This window comes from Anarrhichthys ocellatus, unplaced genomic scaffold, assembly GCF_004355925.1.
Source record: "Anarrhichthys ocellatus isolate YVR2014 unplaced genomic scaffold, GSC_Weel_1.0 scaffold26, whole genome shotgun sequence".
Lineage (NCBI taxonomy): Eukaryota > Metazoa > Chordata > Actinopteri > Perciformes > Anarhichadidae > Anarrhichthys > Anarrhichthys ocellatus.
Genome location: NW_022280056.1, coordinates 955,024 through 973,971, shown reverse-complemented (window position 1 = coordinate 973,971; position 18,948 = coordinate 955,024). Strand labels below are relative to the sequence as shown.

The window sequence follows — 18,948 nt, the reverse complement described above, 5'->3', positions numbered from 1 at the left end:
GAGAGAGAGAGAGAGAGAGAGAGAGAGAGAGAGAGAGAGAGAGAGAGGAGGAAGAATAAGATAGAGATAGGCAGAGAAGATGAAGAGCAGCATGGACAGAGTGAGTGGGTGCATGTGAGTGGGAAAGTGTGATCACAGCTTCAAGACAAGACAGAATTTTGGTCTGCATAATACTAAAACCACAAGAGAAACAGAAGGGCTTAAAGCTGCATTAATATACTGAAAATCATGTAAAGGTTTATAGTATACAAGCTGTAGCATTAGTTTTTGTCTTCCTTTTGTTTAATAGACCCTTTTACAGCCGACGTCAACAAACATATGCATGCTTATGTTGGCAACAGGAGAGGCATTTTGCCCCAGAGTCAGCAAGTTATAAACATTAAATTCAAACTAGTATCAAAATGTTTTGTTGTTTGGTTATTTGATTGTCACAATCAATATCCCAACAGCAGACTCAAGTTCTACAGGGTGACAACTGTTTCTGTTACAGTTTAACAAGTGGCCGCGTTAACTGGTGACTTTCAGCCAAATTCATGACTTTAAGCTGTGTCCTCATAAAAGCCTAAAATTTTACTTTAATGAATTTTAAATGCATACTTATCTGTGTTTATTATCTACAAGCCAACCGTTTATGTAAGTTACTACGAGTAACCACTGATGCATTTGTCTTACAATGAATAAATACAAAAACAATGAATGTGATGCAAAAACAGCTTTTAACTATATCAGATAAATGAAGTAAAATGGAGTAAAAAGTTAAATATTTCCCTCTGAAATGTTGTAAACTAGAAGTATAAAGCAGCGTAACTTTGAAAAAGTCAAATAAAGTGCAAGTTCATCTATATATATCAAAATATATTTAGTTACACTCCACCACTGCCCATGTGCTGAGACCTGGTCCTGGTTTCAGATTCAGTTGCTTTCTTTGCCAAGTGTGCAGCTGCATCATCAACTCAAGTTAGCAGCAGTTAGTCAGTAAAACAAAAATATGATGATGCATGATGTAATGATGATAAACACGCTGAAATAAATGGAAGGTCTGACTTAATATAAATTGTGTCACAAATGATCAGATGGAGAATACAGTATAAGATATTTCCCATAAAAAGACAAGATTGGAAATATGTGAAAAAATCGAATAATGTTATATTATAGGCTTATAATATAACATTTTTCATCATGAACAATCACTTCTTCTTTTGATAATCAAAGTACATTTAGATGATAATACTTCTGTAATTTTACTTAAGTAGGATTTTGAATGGAGTACTTTTACTTGTGCCTTTTTGTAATTTTACCACTAAGCACTGATCAGAATACTATAATGAACAAGCATGAATTTGAAGGAAAAAACATCTGGCGTTTGTGCTTTTATATTTTGTCAGTGAAACAATGTTATCATTGTACAAAGACATTCAAACCATCAACTGGGCATTCATTTAGACTTACTAAGCTCTCTGAACAGTAGAGGGCACCACAAACACTCAACTGCTGTGCAACATTTGAGGTTTATAAAAAGTTGCAAGGCGGTCTGTGACTTGATTTTTAATAAAGCACAGTTTACACTATTGCATTACTAACAGTACAAACGTGTTTGTAATATAGGGTGGAACTGTGGGAAAACTGTACAGCACCATGTAGCATTCTGAAGATCCTTGTAGGTATGAATGTGTGACGAGCCCGAATGGGCCGGCCGGTTACAAGCTGTAGGATCAATCCTATTCCTGCAGGTATACAGATCAATAACAAGCATGGCTGCCTCAGTAAAACCTCCAACTATCTGAAGCTTCTCAGGACGAAAGCAAAGTCATTACACAAGTTTAAATCTCAATTATTTTCTGATAATTATATCAGTGTTGACTGTGGGAATATTCCTCCAGCACTCCATCCTTATCCTCCAGATAACTAACCTTCATTCTCTCCTGCTGTGATTGTGATTCATTTTAGATCGTTTGCCTGCACGCTTTATGGGGACTGTGAGTGTGTGTAGGCCAGTGTGTGCATCTCTGTGTGACAGACAGACACACATTTTCATCCTCTTTTACTGTCTTAGTCAAAGTCTTCGACATTCCCCTCCCTTTGACTCCACTCTCTTTCACCACGCTGCTGTAACACACACACGCACACGCACACACACACACACACACACACACACACACACACACACACACACGTACCAATCCATCCAAACTGATGCACAGGCTCTCACACACAAGCACATGCACACCCTTCCCAGTACCCCATCTCCTAGGGAACACAGGGATGTCTCTATGGCAACAAGCTGCTTGCTCCACTAATGAACCGGTTGCCGTGGCGACCGGGTTGCCTGTGCGCGAACAGAGACACTGAATAAAATAGAGGGAGAAAATGTTATGTTACTCCTCTGCAAAAAACACACAACCCACAGAGCAGTCTACCAGCCCCTCTGCTCAGCACACACACACACACACACACACACACACACACACACACACATACACACGTGTCTAGTATGTGTATGTATGTAAGCGATTAAGACGAATGTTCTGGGTTAGAAGACGTATTGGCCAGAGAGAAGAGCCCATGCAGTAATGCAGTAAGAGGCAGGGATCCTTGCAGCTGCATCGGCCAATCATCCTGCTGCTGCCTCAAGGTCAGAGAACAACCCGACTCCACTCTGGGCAATGAGAGGAAGAGAGAGGTGGAGAGAGGTGGAGAGAGGAAGAGAGGAGACAGAGAGAGAGACAGGGAGGGAGGAGAGAGAGAAAGAGAGGTGCCAAAAAACCTTCTGTCAGCCATCTGTGTAGTGAGTAACATCCCACTTTGTTGACTGAGCCTCTGAGCCGTTGTGCATTTGGCCATTCACGACCCCAGCGGAGACACTTAAAGCTGCACCAAATTGCCATTCAAATCCTTTCTGCAGACTGTGGAGCCCGGGAATCTCCAACTTTACTCCGAGGCTGTACACGGACTCCAAAGATAGACTTTGGTCACAAAATAATTCATGGGACAGGAAATAAGAAAGATCGTACGGTATACAAAATGTATAATCTTTTTTCCCCAGACTTATTAACGGTCAGTGTTGCTTTAGTTGAACCCAGTCATGCTTCTACAAATTATTCAAATGACGCCAGTGGTGGAAGATTAAAGGTTCTCTATACGATATTCAGATTAATTCAGCATCAGACAACTTGCATTGTAAATATATTGTGGAGTAATGTCTCCCTTTGTGTGTGTTGTAATCCAAGCCTCTCCAGGCCCGCCATACGTGCCTTTTAGCGTGTTAGTGCATGTGAATGTGCCCCACTGGGTTAGCTCATGGCCGCTGCTCTGCACTGTGAAAATAATGAATACTTTTACCTCCAGGGCCTTGACCAGTTATTTGAATAAAACCACCTGATACGTTTATAGAGTAAATCTGTTGGAGGACGCAGTGTTTGCTCGTTTATGTCCCCTTTGTGGCTGCCAGCTTGTGAAATGTATTTTTGTGGTTCATTCTGCAACAGAAAGTTCAAAACATCCTAATTTTAGCAGCTTTGCCTTGGTTACGGTTAATTTTAAATGCATAGATGGTTTGGCCACATAAATATCACAGATCATTTCACCCCATACAAGGCAGCTTGCAGCCTATTTTAAGAATAATTGTGGATTTTCCACAATTTAGTGTCCTTTCCTTTTTCTTTAGTTTCATTTAAGTTCTGTTTTAAAATAATGATTTCCTAACAGCTATTTCTTAATTTAGAGTAACAAAAAGTGATCAGGTTGTTTCTATCAAGGCCTTGAGTCTGGCTGCTGCATCTTCATCATCCTTAACACCAGTTCTTAAAACTCAGTTTTACTGATTGTTTTTAATGTGGCTATTATTTATAACTTGTCGACTTTGCTTTTGTTGCCTTTTATAGTCGTTACCTGGTTTTAACTGCTTATGTTGTCTAAGTATTTTGTAATCGTAAACCAAAACTGTTCATAAGATTCTTCAGGTAAGATGTTTGTCATTAATCTAAATCATTTTTATTCCTTTACTCATTCCTTTATACATCTAGAGTATCCCAGTTAACCAATGCTCTGTGAACTTAAAGCTGATCTATGTCTCTTTCTGTCTTTTCTGTAGAAATGTTTGCGGTTTAACCCAGAGGCCACGGTCTGGAAGGCCAAGCAGCAGGTACTGTGCTCCCTGACCGAATCTCTGCGGGACGTCCTGAACTATGGTCTGTTCCAGCCCGCCACGGACGGCCATGATGCCATGTTCCTGGAGGAGGAGAGGCTGCTCAGAGAGTACCCACAGTCCTTTGAGAAAGGGGTACCATATTTGGAGGTACTATTCCAGTCTTCCTTTAACACAGTTTTAAGAATACATAATAGAGAAGTGATGTAGCCTGCATATCCTCATGTCACTGTTATTCAGTAATGCAATGGTCAGAGTCTGAAGGGATGGCCTCCTCTTTGAAAAGTGTGTTCTTTAGATTATCTTAAATGTCAGCTATTTGTACTATGTGGACCTATCAACTGAATCCCAACAGAGTCTTGTATATTACAGCATTAAGATCAGCGCAGTAGATCTGGTTCAACTTCATGTGACCAAGGTTTACTCTACAACTTTTTGTATTTTTAAGGATCCAGGATTACTGAAGTAAAAAACAGCAGCACTTTAAGGCAGCTAGACGACATACTGTAATGTTGCTTGTGTCATCTAAGCTTATAAAAAACCCTGTCTTATGAATTAAGTTTCAACACACTTCTTAGAGGAATGTCACAGAACTGTTTAGTGCAACTGCTGCAAACTCCTGCTAATCTCTTATCCAGTCCGTATAGTCACCTTCTTTCATGCTATATTATGACCCAGTGGAGGCTTTACAGCATCTTTAAACTGCTGTAAAGCGAGACCATTTCTCTCAAATTTCTTGTCTTCAGTGAAGTAGAAGACGGTGTTTGTATAGCAAACCAGATAATGCTTCTCTGTACAATAAATCTGCAGGCCCCATTTTGTGGATCTAGGCCAAAAAGAGAAAAAGAGAATTAAGGACAAATGCCCTCTGTGTTAGGATTAACTCTCCGTTTCCTTCCCCTTCTCCTCTCTCGGGTCTAGTTTCGATACAAAACCAGGGTGTACAAACAGACCAATCTGGATGAGAAGCAACTGGCCAAACTGCACACTAAGGTATGAAACCCAGTTGTCCTGAAGTAGGATCTCTGAAGGGGTTCAACTGCATGTTTCAATCATATAAATGTATTGGCACAGAGTGAGTCTATTTAAATCAAAACAGTGTGCATGTCAGTGTATTTCTGCATGTGAATCTGTGTTTATTTTCCTTTGTTAGTGCATCTATACTGTACAATGCTTCAATGTGCTCTACTGCACTATACCTTGCTTGCACATACAGTATTTCAAAGACAGAGGAGTTCCCTATAATACAGCAGCATGTTTCTCTCTGCATGCAGGCTAGCCTGAAGAAATTCATGGATTACATTCAAACCAGCGCTGTGGACAAGATGGCCAAGTTCTTAGACAAAGGCCTCGATCCCAACTACCAGGATGCTGACACCGGCGGTAAATAGTGCTTCACAGGCCGAGGACTCTTCCCCTACCCTTTCTGACTGTCTACCATCATTCATCCATCCATTACAGACTACTCTCATATTGCAGTCATTTGAAAGTTAAGATCTGAACACATCAAAATCCTCACATTCATGAGATGAACAAATGGCTTAAAACAAGAAGGACGAAATAGGGTTGACGGTGATACTGATTTCCCTCGCTACAGCTCTTTTCATCCATGCATACATCCATCTAAACACCCACATATTGTCAAATCTCTTCTTTCATCTGTGTCTTTCTATTTATTGAATTGTTCTGCCCATCAAACAATTAAGCATGCTGGTGGCAAGCAGCTTTGTGACCTGCAGATCTCCCCCTTTCTCTCCCTTCCGTTTTCTGCCCTCAGCTCTGCAGTATGTTGGTCTCACACTTTGTCAAGGATCTGGGCCAGTGCTGTTTGCAATTTGGTGTCTTTTCTCAGATCCTGTTAGTGCTTAGGGGGCGCAGCAGACTGTTCACTTACAGTCTGGGTGTGCTGCTCTGTGTTGCTCCAGCCGCTGTGGGAGCAAAGTGTCACAACACAAAACACAGCCTGCCATCATGGGTGTGAAACACACTTCCACTTCAGAACACCGGAGGGCAACAGAGAGCCCCGATGAACCCACTCACTAACAGACACTCTACACCTGAACATGATACTTGAGGTGGTTATTGCTTTGGAGTCATCAGGGTTTGATTTTAAACTCTGGTTTCTGTGCTTCTGTACTCAATTTTTAGTATACCAACAAACCAAGGGTAGAAAATTAATTGAATTATTTTGCTCCAATAATTAAAACAGCTCAGGTTTAATGTAAAACTCACTCAGTCCTCGTGTTTAAAATAGCTGTTCAATCAAAATATACAAAAGAATGTCACAGCTTCAAATGGTTTCCTCTATGTTCCTGTCCATGAACTCTTAGGTCGTAGGTATTAGGCCTGCACAAAGAGGTGATCAAAACACTGGATGTAGACACTTTTTTTAAACATTTGACCTGTCTGTCACACTGGAACATTTCTTCATGCTTTTCCACCCAGGCTCACACTGAGTCTTTAATAGGACATCAAATGATTCTACCATATTCAGAGTGGCTCCTGTCAGCGGGGTTCACTTCCATCTCTGCCAAGAACTGTTTAATGGGCATTCCCTGAGTCGTCCCGACATTGGTAACTTCAGAGGAAGTGCAGTCAAAACATTCCCCCAAATTGTTTGTACCGTAGCTCTACAGAAGCTGTTCGAGGATAAAAGCCCTCAGTCGTTTTCCTCTTTGCCAACAACTCTCTTGTCTCCATGGCAGCCAGCGCTCTGTACCCTGTTTTCACTGGGAACACTTTGAATGCTTTTATTCTTTTTCGTGTTATTGAACCTTATTGAAGAAGTTCAAGCGTGTTAAGTGAGGTTAAAAAGTGTTGTGATACAGCATTGGTTTCATTTTTAAATAATCTTATTGAGTTTGCTTTATTTGATGCCAGCATATTTGGCAAAGTGTAGCAAGCATCAGTAGGAAAAACAGCTTTAGTTTTCACTTGGAAGCTACCGCTGCTACCTGTAGGATGAAACCTGAAAGAGATGAAATATGTAGAGAAGCTTGTTGATTGCATTACATTTTAGCAGAAGTGAATTTGAACATTTGCGGGAAGCTTTACAGTTGGCTGAATTGTCTCAGGGTGTGTAGTGTAACCTGGAAATGATTTATAAAATGATTTCATTCCTAAATCCTACCATTCTAGGTGATGATGTTTGCATGGAGTGAGTCTTCTTTATACTTTCTGTCAGAACTGTGACTCTCCTAAGTTGTTGCAGCAATATTTGGGTTGATACAGCTTGTTATACAGATTTGGTGCAAAATGTAATAGTTTTTTATTTTTATATAAATGGATCCCTCCATATTAACACACCAAGACAGGGAGAAGGACCATAGAAAAATCCATGCTGGGATTTGGTATCAAACACTTTTGATATTTGGAGATTTCTGCAAGAATTGCATTTTTCGGCGACTGGATGATGAGCACTTCTGTTCTGTAGACACCTCAGAAACTCCCTTATTGTCACTTATTGAAAGAAATATTGGACAGTAACGGCGGCGTTCTTGTTACGTACTTTCAAGAGAGTTGGACGGTTGATTATTTTTCGTGGCGTTTAATATGTTTTTTTTTGTCTAACCTGTAAGGACAAAGCTGCAGGTGTTCAAGATTATAAACTCAAAGCAAGAAAGGAAGAGTTTGAGATCAAATACTTGAAATATTTTGCTGAAACATGTTTCCCACTGAGCATTCAGCAGCCCCCTGGGAGCAAACAATCTGGCCAGTGTTGTACAAATAATTTGACTTTCAAACCAATCCTTCTGACCATTAAAAACTCTATTTGAATCTGTGTGTGTGTCCGCCAGAGACTGCTCTGTCCTTGGCAGTGCAGTGTGAGCCGGGTGGAGGTGAGGCTATCCGGGTCCTGGTGGAGGGAGGTGCTCACATTGACTTCCGCGCCAAAGATGGACTCACACCCGTACACAAAGCTGTGCGAGGCCACCGCCATACAGCCCTTCTGGTAAACATACACACGTTGTTGTCCTTTTATAGAAATGGTGTTTACAGGTAATGAGTTTTCATTGTCATGCCATAAAAGGCAAAAACAAACTTACACCAGCGTATGTACCTGCAAGATGGATACTTGCCCTGAAACTCATGCAGTATTATCTTCATTTGTGTTACTGTATAAGCAAACCAGAAGACTAATAAGCAGACCCTCCCACGCAGCAATCAACACCCAACCACACACAAAATGCACATGAATAAAGCAATCTATTATTCTGTTCAACCAAAAAGAATAAAAGGTGTGTATCACATTTCCATTTCAGGCATTTGTCCAGAACTTTAGCTCCCATATCGCCAAGAAGACAGGCACCTGTGGAGAAATAACTCATTCAGATGGAGATAATTGCATTTGTTCCATTACCAGTCCATATTTTCCACAAAGAAAAGAAACAACTGCTAAACTGCATAAAGATTTACTGCAGACTCTGATTTAATACTTAATGCTGTCTAGCCTGAGGTGTTGCATGACCTCTCTGATCCCCCGGCTATGTGTTCCTGTTCTGATTAAAAATCCCATGAATATTCTTCAGCTTGAAGTTGGAAACCACCTTAAGATATTTTTCCTTGATGCATTTTTATTTTATACTTTGTTATTCTCCATTATTGTTATAATTACTGCCAGCATTCGAGAATACAGAGGGTACAGAGGGTTTACTTTCTCTGCTGTCTTTCTGCAGGTCCTGCTGTCTCTGGGTGCGTCCCCGGACTATAAGGACCGGCGAGGGCTGACGCCGCTCTACCACACTGTGCTGACAGGGGGGGACACCTCCTGCTGCGAAACACTGCTTTACCACCACGCCAAACTAGGCATCAGGGACGAGAATGGCTGGGACGAGACACATCAGGTACCGTGCATCTTTAAAAGGGGTTTTCTGAGATTTTGGATAAATCAATTTAAGAGAATATAACACAGAAAGTATTTAATTAGGTTTAATTTTTTCTTGCTGTGCGTACACTTAATTCTACACTAAATCAACAGTTAGAGGATGCTCGAGGCAAAATCTTTCAATCTAATGGGGTCAGTGGCCTAATTTATGTCTATTTGGGGGTTGTGATCTGAAAGCACCAACAAGAAGTGCCTTGGGGTGTTTGGGTTGTTTGTATTGCACAAGTGTGCATGCATCCTATTTGTAATGTACCCGTGTACTCTGTGTTCCAGTGTCTGTGTATGTACAGCCTCTGCGTCTACGTCAAAAACCATTCATGCCATGAAACACTACACCTCTCTTCATTTATCTCGGACACCTTTCACCCTTCATCCCACCCGCCTTGCTTCTGTGGCCTCATATTCCAGCAGTGAAGTGGACAGGAAAAATCAAGGTATCAGCCTCTTCCTCTCAGTGTGATCCCCCACACTTCATCAGCATCTGTCTCTTTAGCTCTCCTAGCCACTCGTGGCCTCCATCTTATTCTGTCTCTGCGTGTGTTGAGTGGGCTTTGACTAGCATTGATAATGATAATCTTCTTTGGATTGGTTCCGTCATAAGCCTTTTTGAGTTGAGCTTTTTCACTTTTATTTGGATAAACTGTATATAATACTGAAGCAACCAACTAAGCCCAGTGATATTGCACTTCGAGGTTTCCCTCTGAAAGAAAATAATGGATGAGATGTTTTCTGAATTAACTATTTTGTTATATGGTGTTCATTGTCAAAGTTGTGTTGTCCCCTATCACAGGATGAAAGGGTGAAATCTTCATTCTTTAAAAGAAGTAGTCGACATATTGATTTGTATTGATTTACATCTATTACATCCAGTTATTGACCTAAAATAAGTTCAAGTGTCCAATGGAGAGTCTGATAGGAGTATTTAATGTGGCCATGGCATAGTTGATACATGAACATAAATTAAATAATAATAATAAGTACACAGTTTTGATTTCCACTGTTTGTGTGTGTCCATTTGATGATGGTTGTACCATTGTTATCATTGGATCTCACTTTTGTTCTCACTCATTCTCTCGCCCTCTGAGTTTGGAGGTGGTGTTAATTAAATGTGGTGTCACTTAATAACCGTCACCTTGTTCCTCTCTCTCTTTGTCACTGTCTATTCTTCATCATTGTCTGCTTCTCCGCCTCTCTGTTTTCTCTATCAAACAACCACATAAATCCTTCTTTTTTATCTCTTCGGTACATTTTCTTTTTACCTCCTTAACAAACTCTTTGCCTTTTCCACATGTACCTCTCCCCCTCTCTTTCTATCGCTCCTCTACAATCTGTTCATCCTCTCTCAGGCCTGTCAGCATGGTAACTCGCAGCATCTGGAGCACCTCCTCTTCTATGGTGCGGATTCTTCCTCCCAGAATGCCTCTGGAAACACTGCCTTGCACATCTGCGCTTTGTACAACAAGGTAGACAAACTTCATACAGAACAAATGTCAGCTGCAACAGAGTAGAGAAAATGAAACACCTTAAATCTTTTAACGTGCAGTGCAACAAAGTGAAAGCCACATAAATGCTCTTTATCTTTGCTATATAGATATTAAAGGAATACTACACAAGTCAAATTACCATTTGTTTATTAATTACTAACTCTGTTTTACCTTGAATTCTTGAAGAAAACATATTTTCTCTCATGCCTCCACAGTAAATGATGAATAGACAAATCAAGAAAAGTGTTGATGAATTCAAATAATTGGGGGCCGCCTTTAACAACAGCCAAATGATATGAAAATATCTGTTTACTAACTCTCACACAACTCGTGCAGTAAAAGCCAAGACTTTATTTCAAATCATCAAGACTTTTCTCATTTTTTTTTATTCTTCACCAGAAAAACAACATTTTCTTCGGGAATTTAAGGTAACAAGGGTTAGTAATTGAAATACAAATGCTCAATTTGTGGGTTTAGTATTCCTTTAAGCTGAATCTGTATATGTTCATTTAACTTGATTAAGTGTGAATAATATTGTTTACATATTTATCAACATATTTGTAACATCATCGCACAAGAAAACGCCCACAAAGTAAAAAGAAGGCAATACTGCTTTCTAAAGCCACTGCATACATGTGATCACATCACATGCATTTCTGCATTAAGCAGTAATTATACAGTTCATATTTTTGATTAATGTAAAGTGATCAGTGCTGTTTGTTGCAGGAAAGCTGTTCTCGAATTCTGCTCTATCGGGGAGCAAATAAAGACACAAAGAACAACAATGGGCAGACCCCCTTTCAGGTAGCGGCTGAGTGCTTGGCTGGGTAATTACGCATGTTGGGTGGTTGTATGGTTGAGTGTCTTATTAAGTTAACGTAGCAGAAAGTGCCAGGGCCTAATTTCACTTTAAACCATTATTGTGCTGTGATGCACACAGAGGTCCCAGGCGGCAGGATTGTGTGTGACCCCTTAATCTAAACATATTAACTCTGTCAGTGCAGAAAAAGCCAGCTGAGACAATCTGTTGTGTTTGTGTGTGCGGGAGAGAAAGCAAGAGGAGACAACAGGGAGAAAGCATTGGAATATGCCGGATTGTGTGCTGACCTGTGTAGTTTGTAAAACAAAAAGTTTAAAAGTATTTGTGCAATGGTGGAAATAATACAGATATATGGTCTCACACAAGAGTACCTATATGTGTTTGCTGTATTATCATTTTTCAAGAAAAAAGCCGTCCCATGTAAATGTTATTTTAAACATGCCATCAGGCTATGAATCTGGTTTCCATCACTTGTTAATTTGCCCTTAGAGGCTTAGAGTTTAGAGCATGTTGAAACGACAGAAGATATTAACCCATATAGATGCCTACTCTAATTACAAGAGAACTAGTAAACAGTTCTACTGTTCTACTATTTTGTGCATTCAGTTGCCATGTAACTGTATCCAAAAAGATTGCATGTGTGCTTTTACCAGGTGGCGGTTATGTCCGGCCATTTTGAGCTGGGAGAAATCATCAAAAACCACCGGGATACAGATGTGGGTAAGTAACGGAGGCTTGGATATGTGTTGTGTCCTGTAATGTTAGACGTTTTGTTGATCTAAAATGATACATTGGATCTTCACAATCGGAATTAGGCTTTGAATCAACAAGTTAAAGGGAGCATCGATGAAAAGTAGAATATAAGGACTATAGTCTAGCATCACTACAGCATGTTGGAATTTAAATTATAAAGAAAAATAGATTATGAAGCTGTGCAAAATATGAGAAGTAAGAAAGAAAACAAATCTGAAATACTGTTAAATAATAATAATGTTCACCTCACTTCTCGCATTACAGTTCCCTTTGTGGAGTCTCCAAAGTACGCCCCCCAGAGGCGGGAGAGCACCCGTACTCTGACAATACCCCACCCTCATCCTTTCCTCCGGGCCAACAGTGACAGCAGCATGAACTTGCCAGACTGGATGGCAGTGCCCAACGCCCCAGGGACCAACATCGTCTCTGTGCAGGTTTGTATGTGTGTGTGTGTGTGTGTGTGTGTGTGAGTGTGTGTGAAAGAATGTTCAAAGTTTTCTTGACACTGGAAACAGCAGACTCAATCAGATGCAATCTCACCTTTAACGTCTATTTAGTGGTTGTTCTAGAGCTTTCATATAGATCACACAGTCATCATCAGCAGATTGGGTTTGCTTTGAATGTAGATGTTTAAACCTGCAGATCCTGAGCACCTGTAGGACTTCTCATCTATGTTGAAGTTCCAAGTGTTCTGGAGCTTTTGACCGCTAAAAATAATTTTAATTTACTCCCCAATGGATACCTACACACATTACTGTTATTGTTATTATTACAAAAATAATGTTTGATTGGATTTGATTGACTAACTCAGATAATGGATTTTATCCATTGTATTACAAAATTTGAAGGGACATCATACAAAGTAATGGATGGCTTTTATCAACATCTAGTGGTGAACAACACTCATTGCAGCAACTTATATCTTGCTTTAGTGCATAAGCTATCCATGTTCATGTGTTTTAGTTATGGCCAATGTAGCAAATAAGTGATCATGCTCAGTAATACCCCATAAACATAGACCGTGAAATAAATCTACATAGTTTATGAGACATTTTATTACATTGCATGCATTTTATTATATTGCATGCATTTTATTATATTTATCATTGTGAACACAATGAGCTCTTGAAGGCACAGTCAGTGGCATTAGGAGGGTTTCTATAGATAATGAAAGATATGGAAGTGAGAAAAAATGTTAAGTTGTCAGAGCGACAGAGAAGAAGATACTGTAGTTAATACACAGAAGTTAGTTCCAGTAGTCATTAAATAATACAGAAACCTGAAATATAAAAAACATAAACAATATACAGAAATCAACTCCGTTAAGCACAACTTATATCATACAGCATGCAGCTGCTATCATATGAAATGATCACATTGATTCTGTCATACTGTTAGCATCTTTCATGAAATATGTTTTCTCCCCTTCCTCTCCCTTCATCTCCCTGTCTGTCCCTCTCAGGGCTACAAGCATACAGGAACCCTGCGGAGCTCCAGCAGTCCCAGAGGGGCGAGGACGCGTTCTCCATCCCGAGGAAGGATCGGAGACAAGGAGGATCGAAGCAGGCAGAGTCGGAGACAGGGGTGAGTGGCAAACGCTGACATCTGAGAAAAAGAACCTCTCTTCCACTTTTCTAACTTTGGAATATTGTAGGTTCATCTAGGCTGGTTAAAGGGATAGTACAGATGTTGTGTACTGGTGTTGTATCAGGTACTTCATTTAATTCAATTAATTTTATATTAAAGGGACCATGTACAGTATAAAACATAAATGTCACCATACCAGATTATAACCCTTACTCCTGTCTGCTTTTCCAAACTGGGGTTTGCTGTACCATGCACTGACTATGGATAAGTACCTCATACAACGCCGCTTCAAACCCCCCCTTCAAGTACTTTTGAGACTTTCCACTGGATGTCTGTAGGTCCCAAAAGAGCCCTTAAAATGCGTTAAAGTGAATTACCTGAGTCAAGGTCTTAAAGGTCATAAAGTTTTAGTCTAAAATATGGTTTCTTCTTTGGTCTTCAAATGTATTTTTGTCATGCAAGCAATCATCTTCGAGTGAGAAATGGTCTTGTAGGGTTGGGTTAGCAGAAATCTCAGGCTGACTTATAAAAAGTTTTTATTATATATTTTATTTGTATTATTATGTATATATATTACTTCTGATAAGGGGAATTCAATATCTGTTAAGTGAGTGTACAAAGTTCATAAATTAAACCACTAAAATGTGACCTGATAGAAAATCCTGACTGTTAAAGCACATTTTGGATGACTGGCTAAAATCCTCAAATTTCCAGTTATCTTTCTCTCATAAAAAAAACATATGTATATATTGCATTCAGTAATTTAGTCCGATACCTTTAGGGAGCTTTGAGTTTTAAACTTCAGTCTCAAATTATACGCTGCACTTCCTGCTTCCTACCACCCAGGCCTGCTCCTGCCAGCGTAGCTGCACAAACCGCAGGTCAGCGAAGACGGCTCTACAGCGCTGTCCCAGGACGAGTCTTTGTAGCTACTCGATCACACTCTGCCCAGGGAGAGCGAGAAATCAGCTTCAGTAAAGGAGACAGGGTCAAAGGTGAATATGTGCATTTTCATGTCATGATACACAATGTGTGTGTGTGTGTGTGTGTGTGTGTGTGTGTGTGTGTGTGTGTATGTGCTGGAGCATAATACTGCTTTTTGTCTTCCTTTGTAATTGGGAGTCAGTGTTTGTGAGGCTGTTTACACCTGGTAGGCTACTAATCTCCACATGAATCACACAGACAGCTTTGACATCCACACACTTGTAAAAGTTCATTGAATGCACATTCAGAAACATGCAAAGCAGCATCACAGACACTTTTTAAAAGATGTTAATGTATCAAAAGGTTACATGTGCAGAACCCCTCTCTGTGTATGGCTCTGGCATGGCATATACTGTAGGTCCTTATAAAATAAGAGCTGCTGACTGCAGGGGTTTACCAATTGAGATTTAATTGCAGTTTTTAAGCTAAAATCATTTATCTAACTGATCAAATATTTTCAACACAAAGGGGGATGTTGCATTAATTTAGTAATCCACTGACCACAACACCATGCCAACACTAGACTAAAACAAACACGGCCCAGTTGTACCATTGGTCTATAAAGGTATTATGGCAAAAGTCTTACCGAACAAATGCCTACTTACACAGCTAGCAGACATGGGGATGCCATTTGAGCATCCCATTGACGTTTTATTTATAGCCACCTGACTAATATAAGTCCAGTACTCAGTCTTCTTTTAACTGGTACAGCTTTTCTGCATTTTGGAAAACCAAAACAACAACTGTGCTAAAAGATGCAGAGTTTGTAGTACTAGTCGCAACCCTTTCACATTTATTCAAGCTTAAGTATATTGTTGAGCATTCCAACCAAAAACTACATAAGGGTGGACTTCTATCCTACAAAGCTACTCATGAAGCCACAACCTGCCATTGTTACACTTCGATATGTGAGCTTTTGAGGTGCTAGTAGATTTATTTTGTTACATTCGGACAGAGCCAGGCTAGGTGCTCAGTCATTAAGCTAAGCTAAACAACTGCTGGATGTGACTTTAAATTTAACACACAGATATGACTCCCAGCAACAAAGGGAATAAACATATTTCCCAAAATGTCAAACATAAAAAAACAAAAATACTATTGGAAAATGTTACTCAAACCTGACAGGCTATGCTTATTAAGGAGACATAGAGTATCAGTCTCAGAGACAGACCAGTACCCAGGTCAGATCCAAGTGTCTTTATATGAGTTTGTAAAATGGCCATGTCCTAACATGAGTGTAAGGTCTCTATATATGTTTGTATTCAATGTCTGCAGGTATGAATATGTGTGTGTTTGTGAGTGATACTAAGGTGTCGCCAGGTATGTATGTCTTGGTGAGTATGTAGGCGGTTTGCATGTCCGTGTGTCTACATTTGATTTATTGTCTGTCTGTATAATGTTGTTGTCTTTTTGCGTCTGTTTATTTGTCATGGTGTTTGTGGTGGTGCGTGTTGTGTTGCTTCTTCCTGATATGCTGCTCTTTCCTGACCCCCCCTCTAGTGTTGAGTGTTGGCGAGGGCGGGTACTGGGAGGGAACGGTCAGGGGTCGCACAGGTTGGTTCCCCTCTGACTGTGTGGAGGAAGTGATGCTCCGAAGCCAAGACAACCGATCAGGTGATCAGCACCAGTCACACACACTCACAGGCAAACACACACACACACACACACACACACACACACACGCACACACACACACACACACACACACAGGGCTTATTATATACCTGCTATATAATAAGCCTTGCGAATAGATTAAATGTAGCTGCAACCATGCTGATATCCCTGTGATTTTGTGTTTCAGAGAGCCGTGGAGAACGAGCCAAAAGGCTGTTCCGCCATTACACTGTGGGATCCTATGATAGCTTTGACGCTCCCAGGTAAGAGTTACTGTACTTTGCCAGTTGCCAAAACTGATGTACAGCAAACTGAAGCCAGTTTTATCCAAAACAAGCAGCCACCTGCGCAGATTCTCGAAGCAGCAGGGGCAAAAACTGGATAAGGGGCTCTGCTTCAGCTCACAGAGTTAAGGGTACAGTAGGGTTCATTTAGGGTAAGGTCACTCCAGAATGGTACCAGAGAGCTATTTGAGCTGAACACAGGGGCACTTTGGGGCACTTGGGCTGACAAAAGAGGCATTTGGATGCTTCAGTGCCTGTTTGATGTGACATTAGGACCAGAATGAAGCATGAAAGTATCCCATTATGACAAAGACACATCCTGGTTAAATGAAGGTCAAGGGAAGGGCAGCTTGACATTCAGATTACTTCTCTACTGCGGCAAAAAGGGGCTTAACGCTTGGCTAAATAGTATGGTGTAGCTTGTCCATCCGCCCAGTGGGTACTGCAAATCAAACGGACGGCCTTTTCATTATGACCCTGCTTCTCCAATGTTTAGACACACAGCACGTGTTGAGAGGGGATTTGTTTGTACAGGAACATGCTGTATACATCGTTTCAGATAAGATGATTCATGTAGTGATTCATGCGTTCCAGTGGTGCTTTGATTTGTGTGATGCGATGTGTTGCGAGTGATTCATGTGGGAGGATGACGATGTGAGGGTTCACCGCCTCAGGTCTAGAAGCTGATCTGTCTGCTTTCATACTGGAGTTATCCTCAAGGATGCACATGTTTACCAGCTGTGTTTTGACTGGCTGGTTTAGTTTAGTTTAACCTGGGCAGACAGGCAGGTCTTTGTCACATCAGGATTTTAGAGTAAGTTTCGTCCTTTGTGTGTCTGCGTTTTGGCTTTGAGTTGCAAAGCTGCATTGTGGGGGGCGGCAATTTTAAGGTTAGCTGAACTTGTCGGTGATGGTGAACAATCAAACCACTCTGATGACTAAGATCTATTGACACTTGAGGGAAAAACTCTCCTGTATTGACTTTGAGAGTGTGACTTCTCCTCATTTACTCAGCCTAATACATTTCATTTTCAAATGTCTTGAACCTGTAAAAAGGCGAGCACGGCATCGCTTTGAGGCAAACTCATTTCAGTGTCCATGACTTGGACTGAGCAATGAGAGAATTATTTACATAGAAATAAAGCCATTATCAATCGCATGTATTATTTACATGAAATCCCGCCTTTCCCTCGTTTTTCGTTCTCTTGCTCATCATCATTCTTTATCATTCAAGCCTGCTTTTTTTCTTTTCATGTTTTCCTTTCACCTTATCTCCATCTGTAACTGTGTTTCTCTCATGCACATGCACACAGTATCATTTATTATTAACATGCTTTTCATCAACAGCGACATTTAATGCAAGCAACGCACTCAGCCATGCAAACTCACACACATTATGTTTGACACGCATGCTACACACACACCATGGATATTTAAAACCGTGCACTGCAGCATAGATGGAGCCCAAAACTATTTGTTTGGCCAGGCAGGCTGGCATGGCTGACTCAGAACCGCCCTCACATAGGCCTACTTTCACAGCCTTTATCACTACATGTAATATCTCATGTATCCCTCCTTTAAGTCCTCCGTATTTGGCCACATCTCCCAACCATCTCTGCGTCCCTCCTGTGCTTTCTATTCATCACGGTATTGCTAACCCTCCTGTACTGTTTAATTTTCTTTCTATCACCCTCTCTCCCCTGTGGTGTCTCCATCTGGAGGTCAAACAGTGAAGGGCACTCTAAAGGGAGAGCAGGGCTGAAGAGAGGGATGAAGAGGTTGGATGAAGGGAGAAGGGCATTCTGTGTTTATAAATGGGTAAAAACAGACATATGCATTGTTTTTTGTGCAAGCAACAGGGGGCCAAAGCAGGTTAGAAGAAAGTGTGAAGAAGGATGTCCTCTGCCATGTTTTAACTTTTTTTCCATATGATGCTAATTACATTCTTTATTAGGGATGGTAATGTCAGTATACAACTATCGGATGGATTTCCATTGCCAAATATTGTACTGACATCCCAGACAATAAATCCTTATGATGTCTATGATCCCCTGACTTTTCATCTAATGACAAAAGGTCAAAATTGTTATTCCTTCTTTCTAAAATGACATAGTTTTGCTTTAAGGCTTGAATCTGGTATAGTCACAATGAAATAGTTTTGAAATAAACATGGACTGGCTCCATTTTTTTGAGAAGCCCATATTGGTCCGTCTCTAATAAACAGAGTCATCTTATCTGCCACTCTCTGATCCTCGCCTTCTTATTGGCAGCTGGATATATTTGGTAGCCTGGCTTTTAAAGCACAGAACAAGCCGTGACATTAAAGCAAGGCGTGATAACCAAAACCCGGCAGTCAGTGAGATGAACTACCTTAACTTGCAAATGCAATGTGG

At 40.6% G+C, this 18,948-nt stretch overlaps 1 protein-coding gene across 1 annotated transcript in view; it reads left to right on the top strand.

The window, feature by feature from the left end:
- Nucleotides 1–18,510, top strand: part of LOC116391417 (SH3 and multiple ankyrin repeat domains protein 1) — a 41,476-nt gene extending 22,966 nt beyond the window's left edge. The window contains exons 3-15 of the mRNA XM_031861982.1: nucleotides 4,091–4,294; nucleotides 5,066–5,137; nucleotides 5,419–5,527; nucleotides 7,942–8,096; nucleotides 8,821–8,988; nucleotides 10,376–10,492; nucleotides 11,240–11,317; nucleotides 11,987–12,053; nucleotides 12,351–12,520; nucleotides 13,549–13,670; nucleotides 14,520–14,668; nucleotides 16,158–16,271; nucleotides 16,459–18,510. Coding sequence (XP_031717842.1) covers nucleotides 4,091–4,294; nucleotides 5,066–5,137; nucleotides 5,419–5,527; nucleotides 7,942–8,096; nucleotides 8,821–8,988; nucleotides 10,376–10,492; nucleotides 11,240–11,317; nucleotides 11,987–12,053; nucleotides 12,351–12,520; nucleotides 13,549–13,670; nucleotides 14,520–14,668; nucleotides 16,158–16,271; nucleotides 16,459–16,538 — 1,605 coding nt within the window. The 3' untranslated portion in view covers nucleotides 16,539–18,510. The remainder of the gene's footprint in view (nucleotides 1–4,090; nucleotides 4,295–5,065; nucleotides 5,138–5,418; nucleotides 5,528–7,941; nucleotides 8,097–8,820; nucleotides 8,989–10,375; nucleotides 10,493–11,239; nucleotides 11,318–11,986; nucleotides 12,054–12,350; nucleotides 12,521–13,548; nucleotides 13,671–14,519; nucleotides 14,669–16,157; nucleotides 16,272–16,458) is intronic.
- Nucleotides 18,511–18,948: the final 438 nt, after the last annotated feature.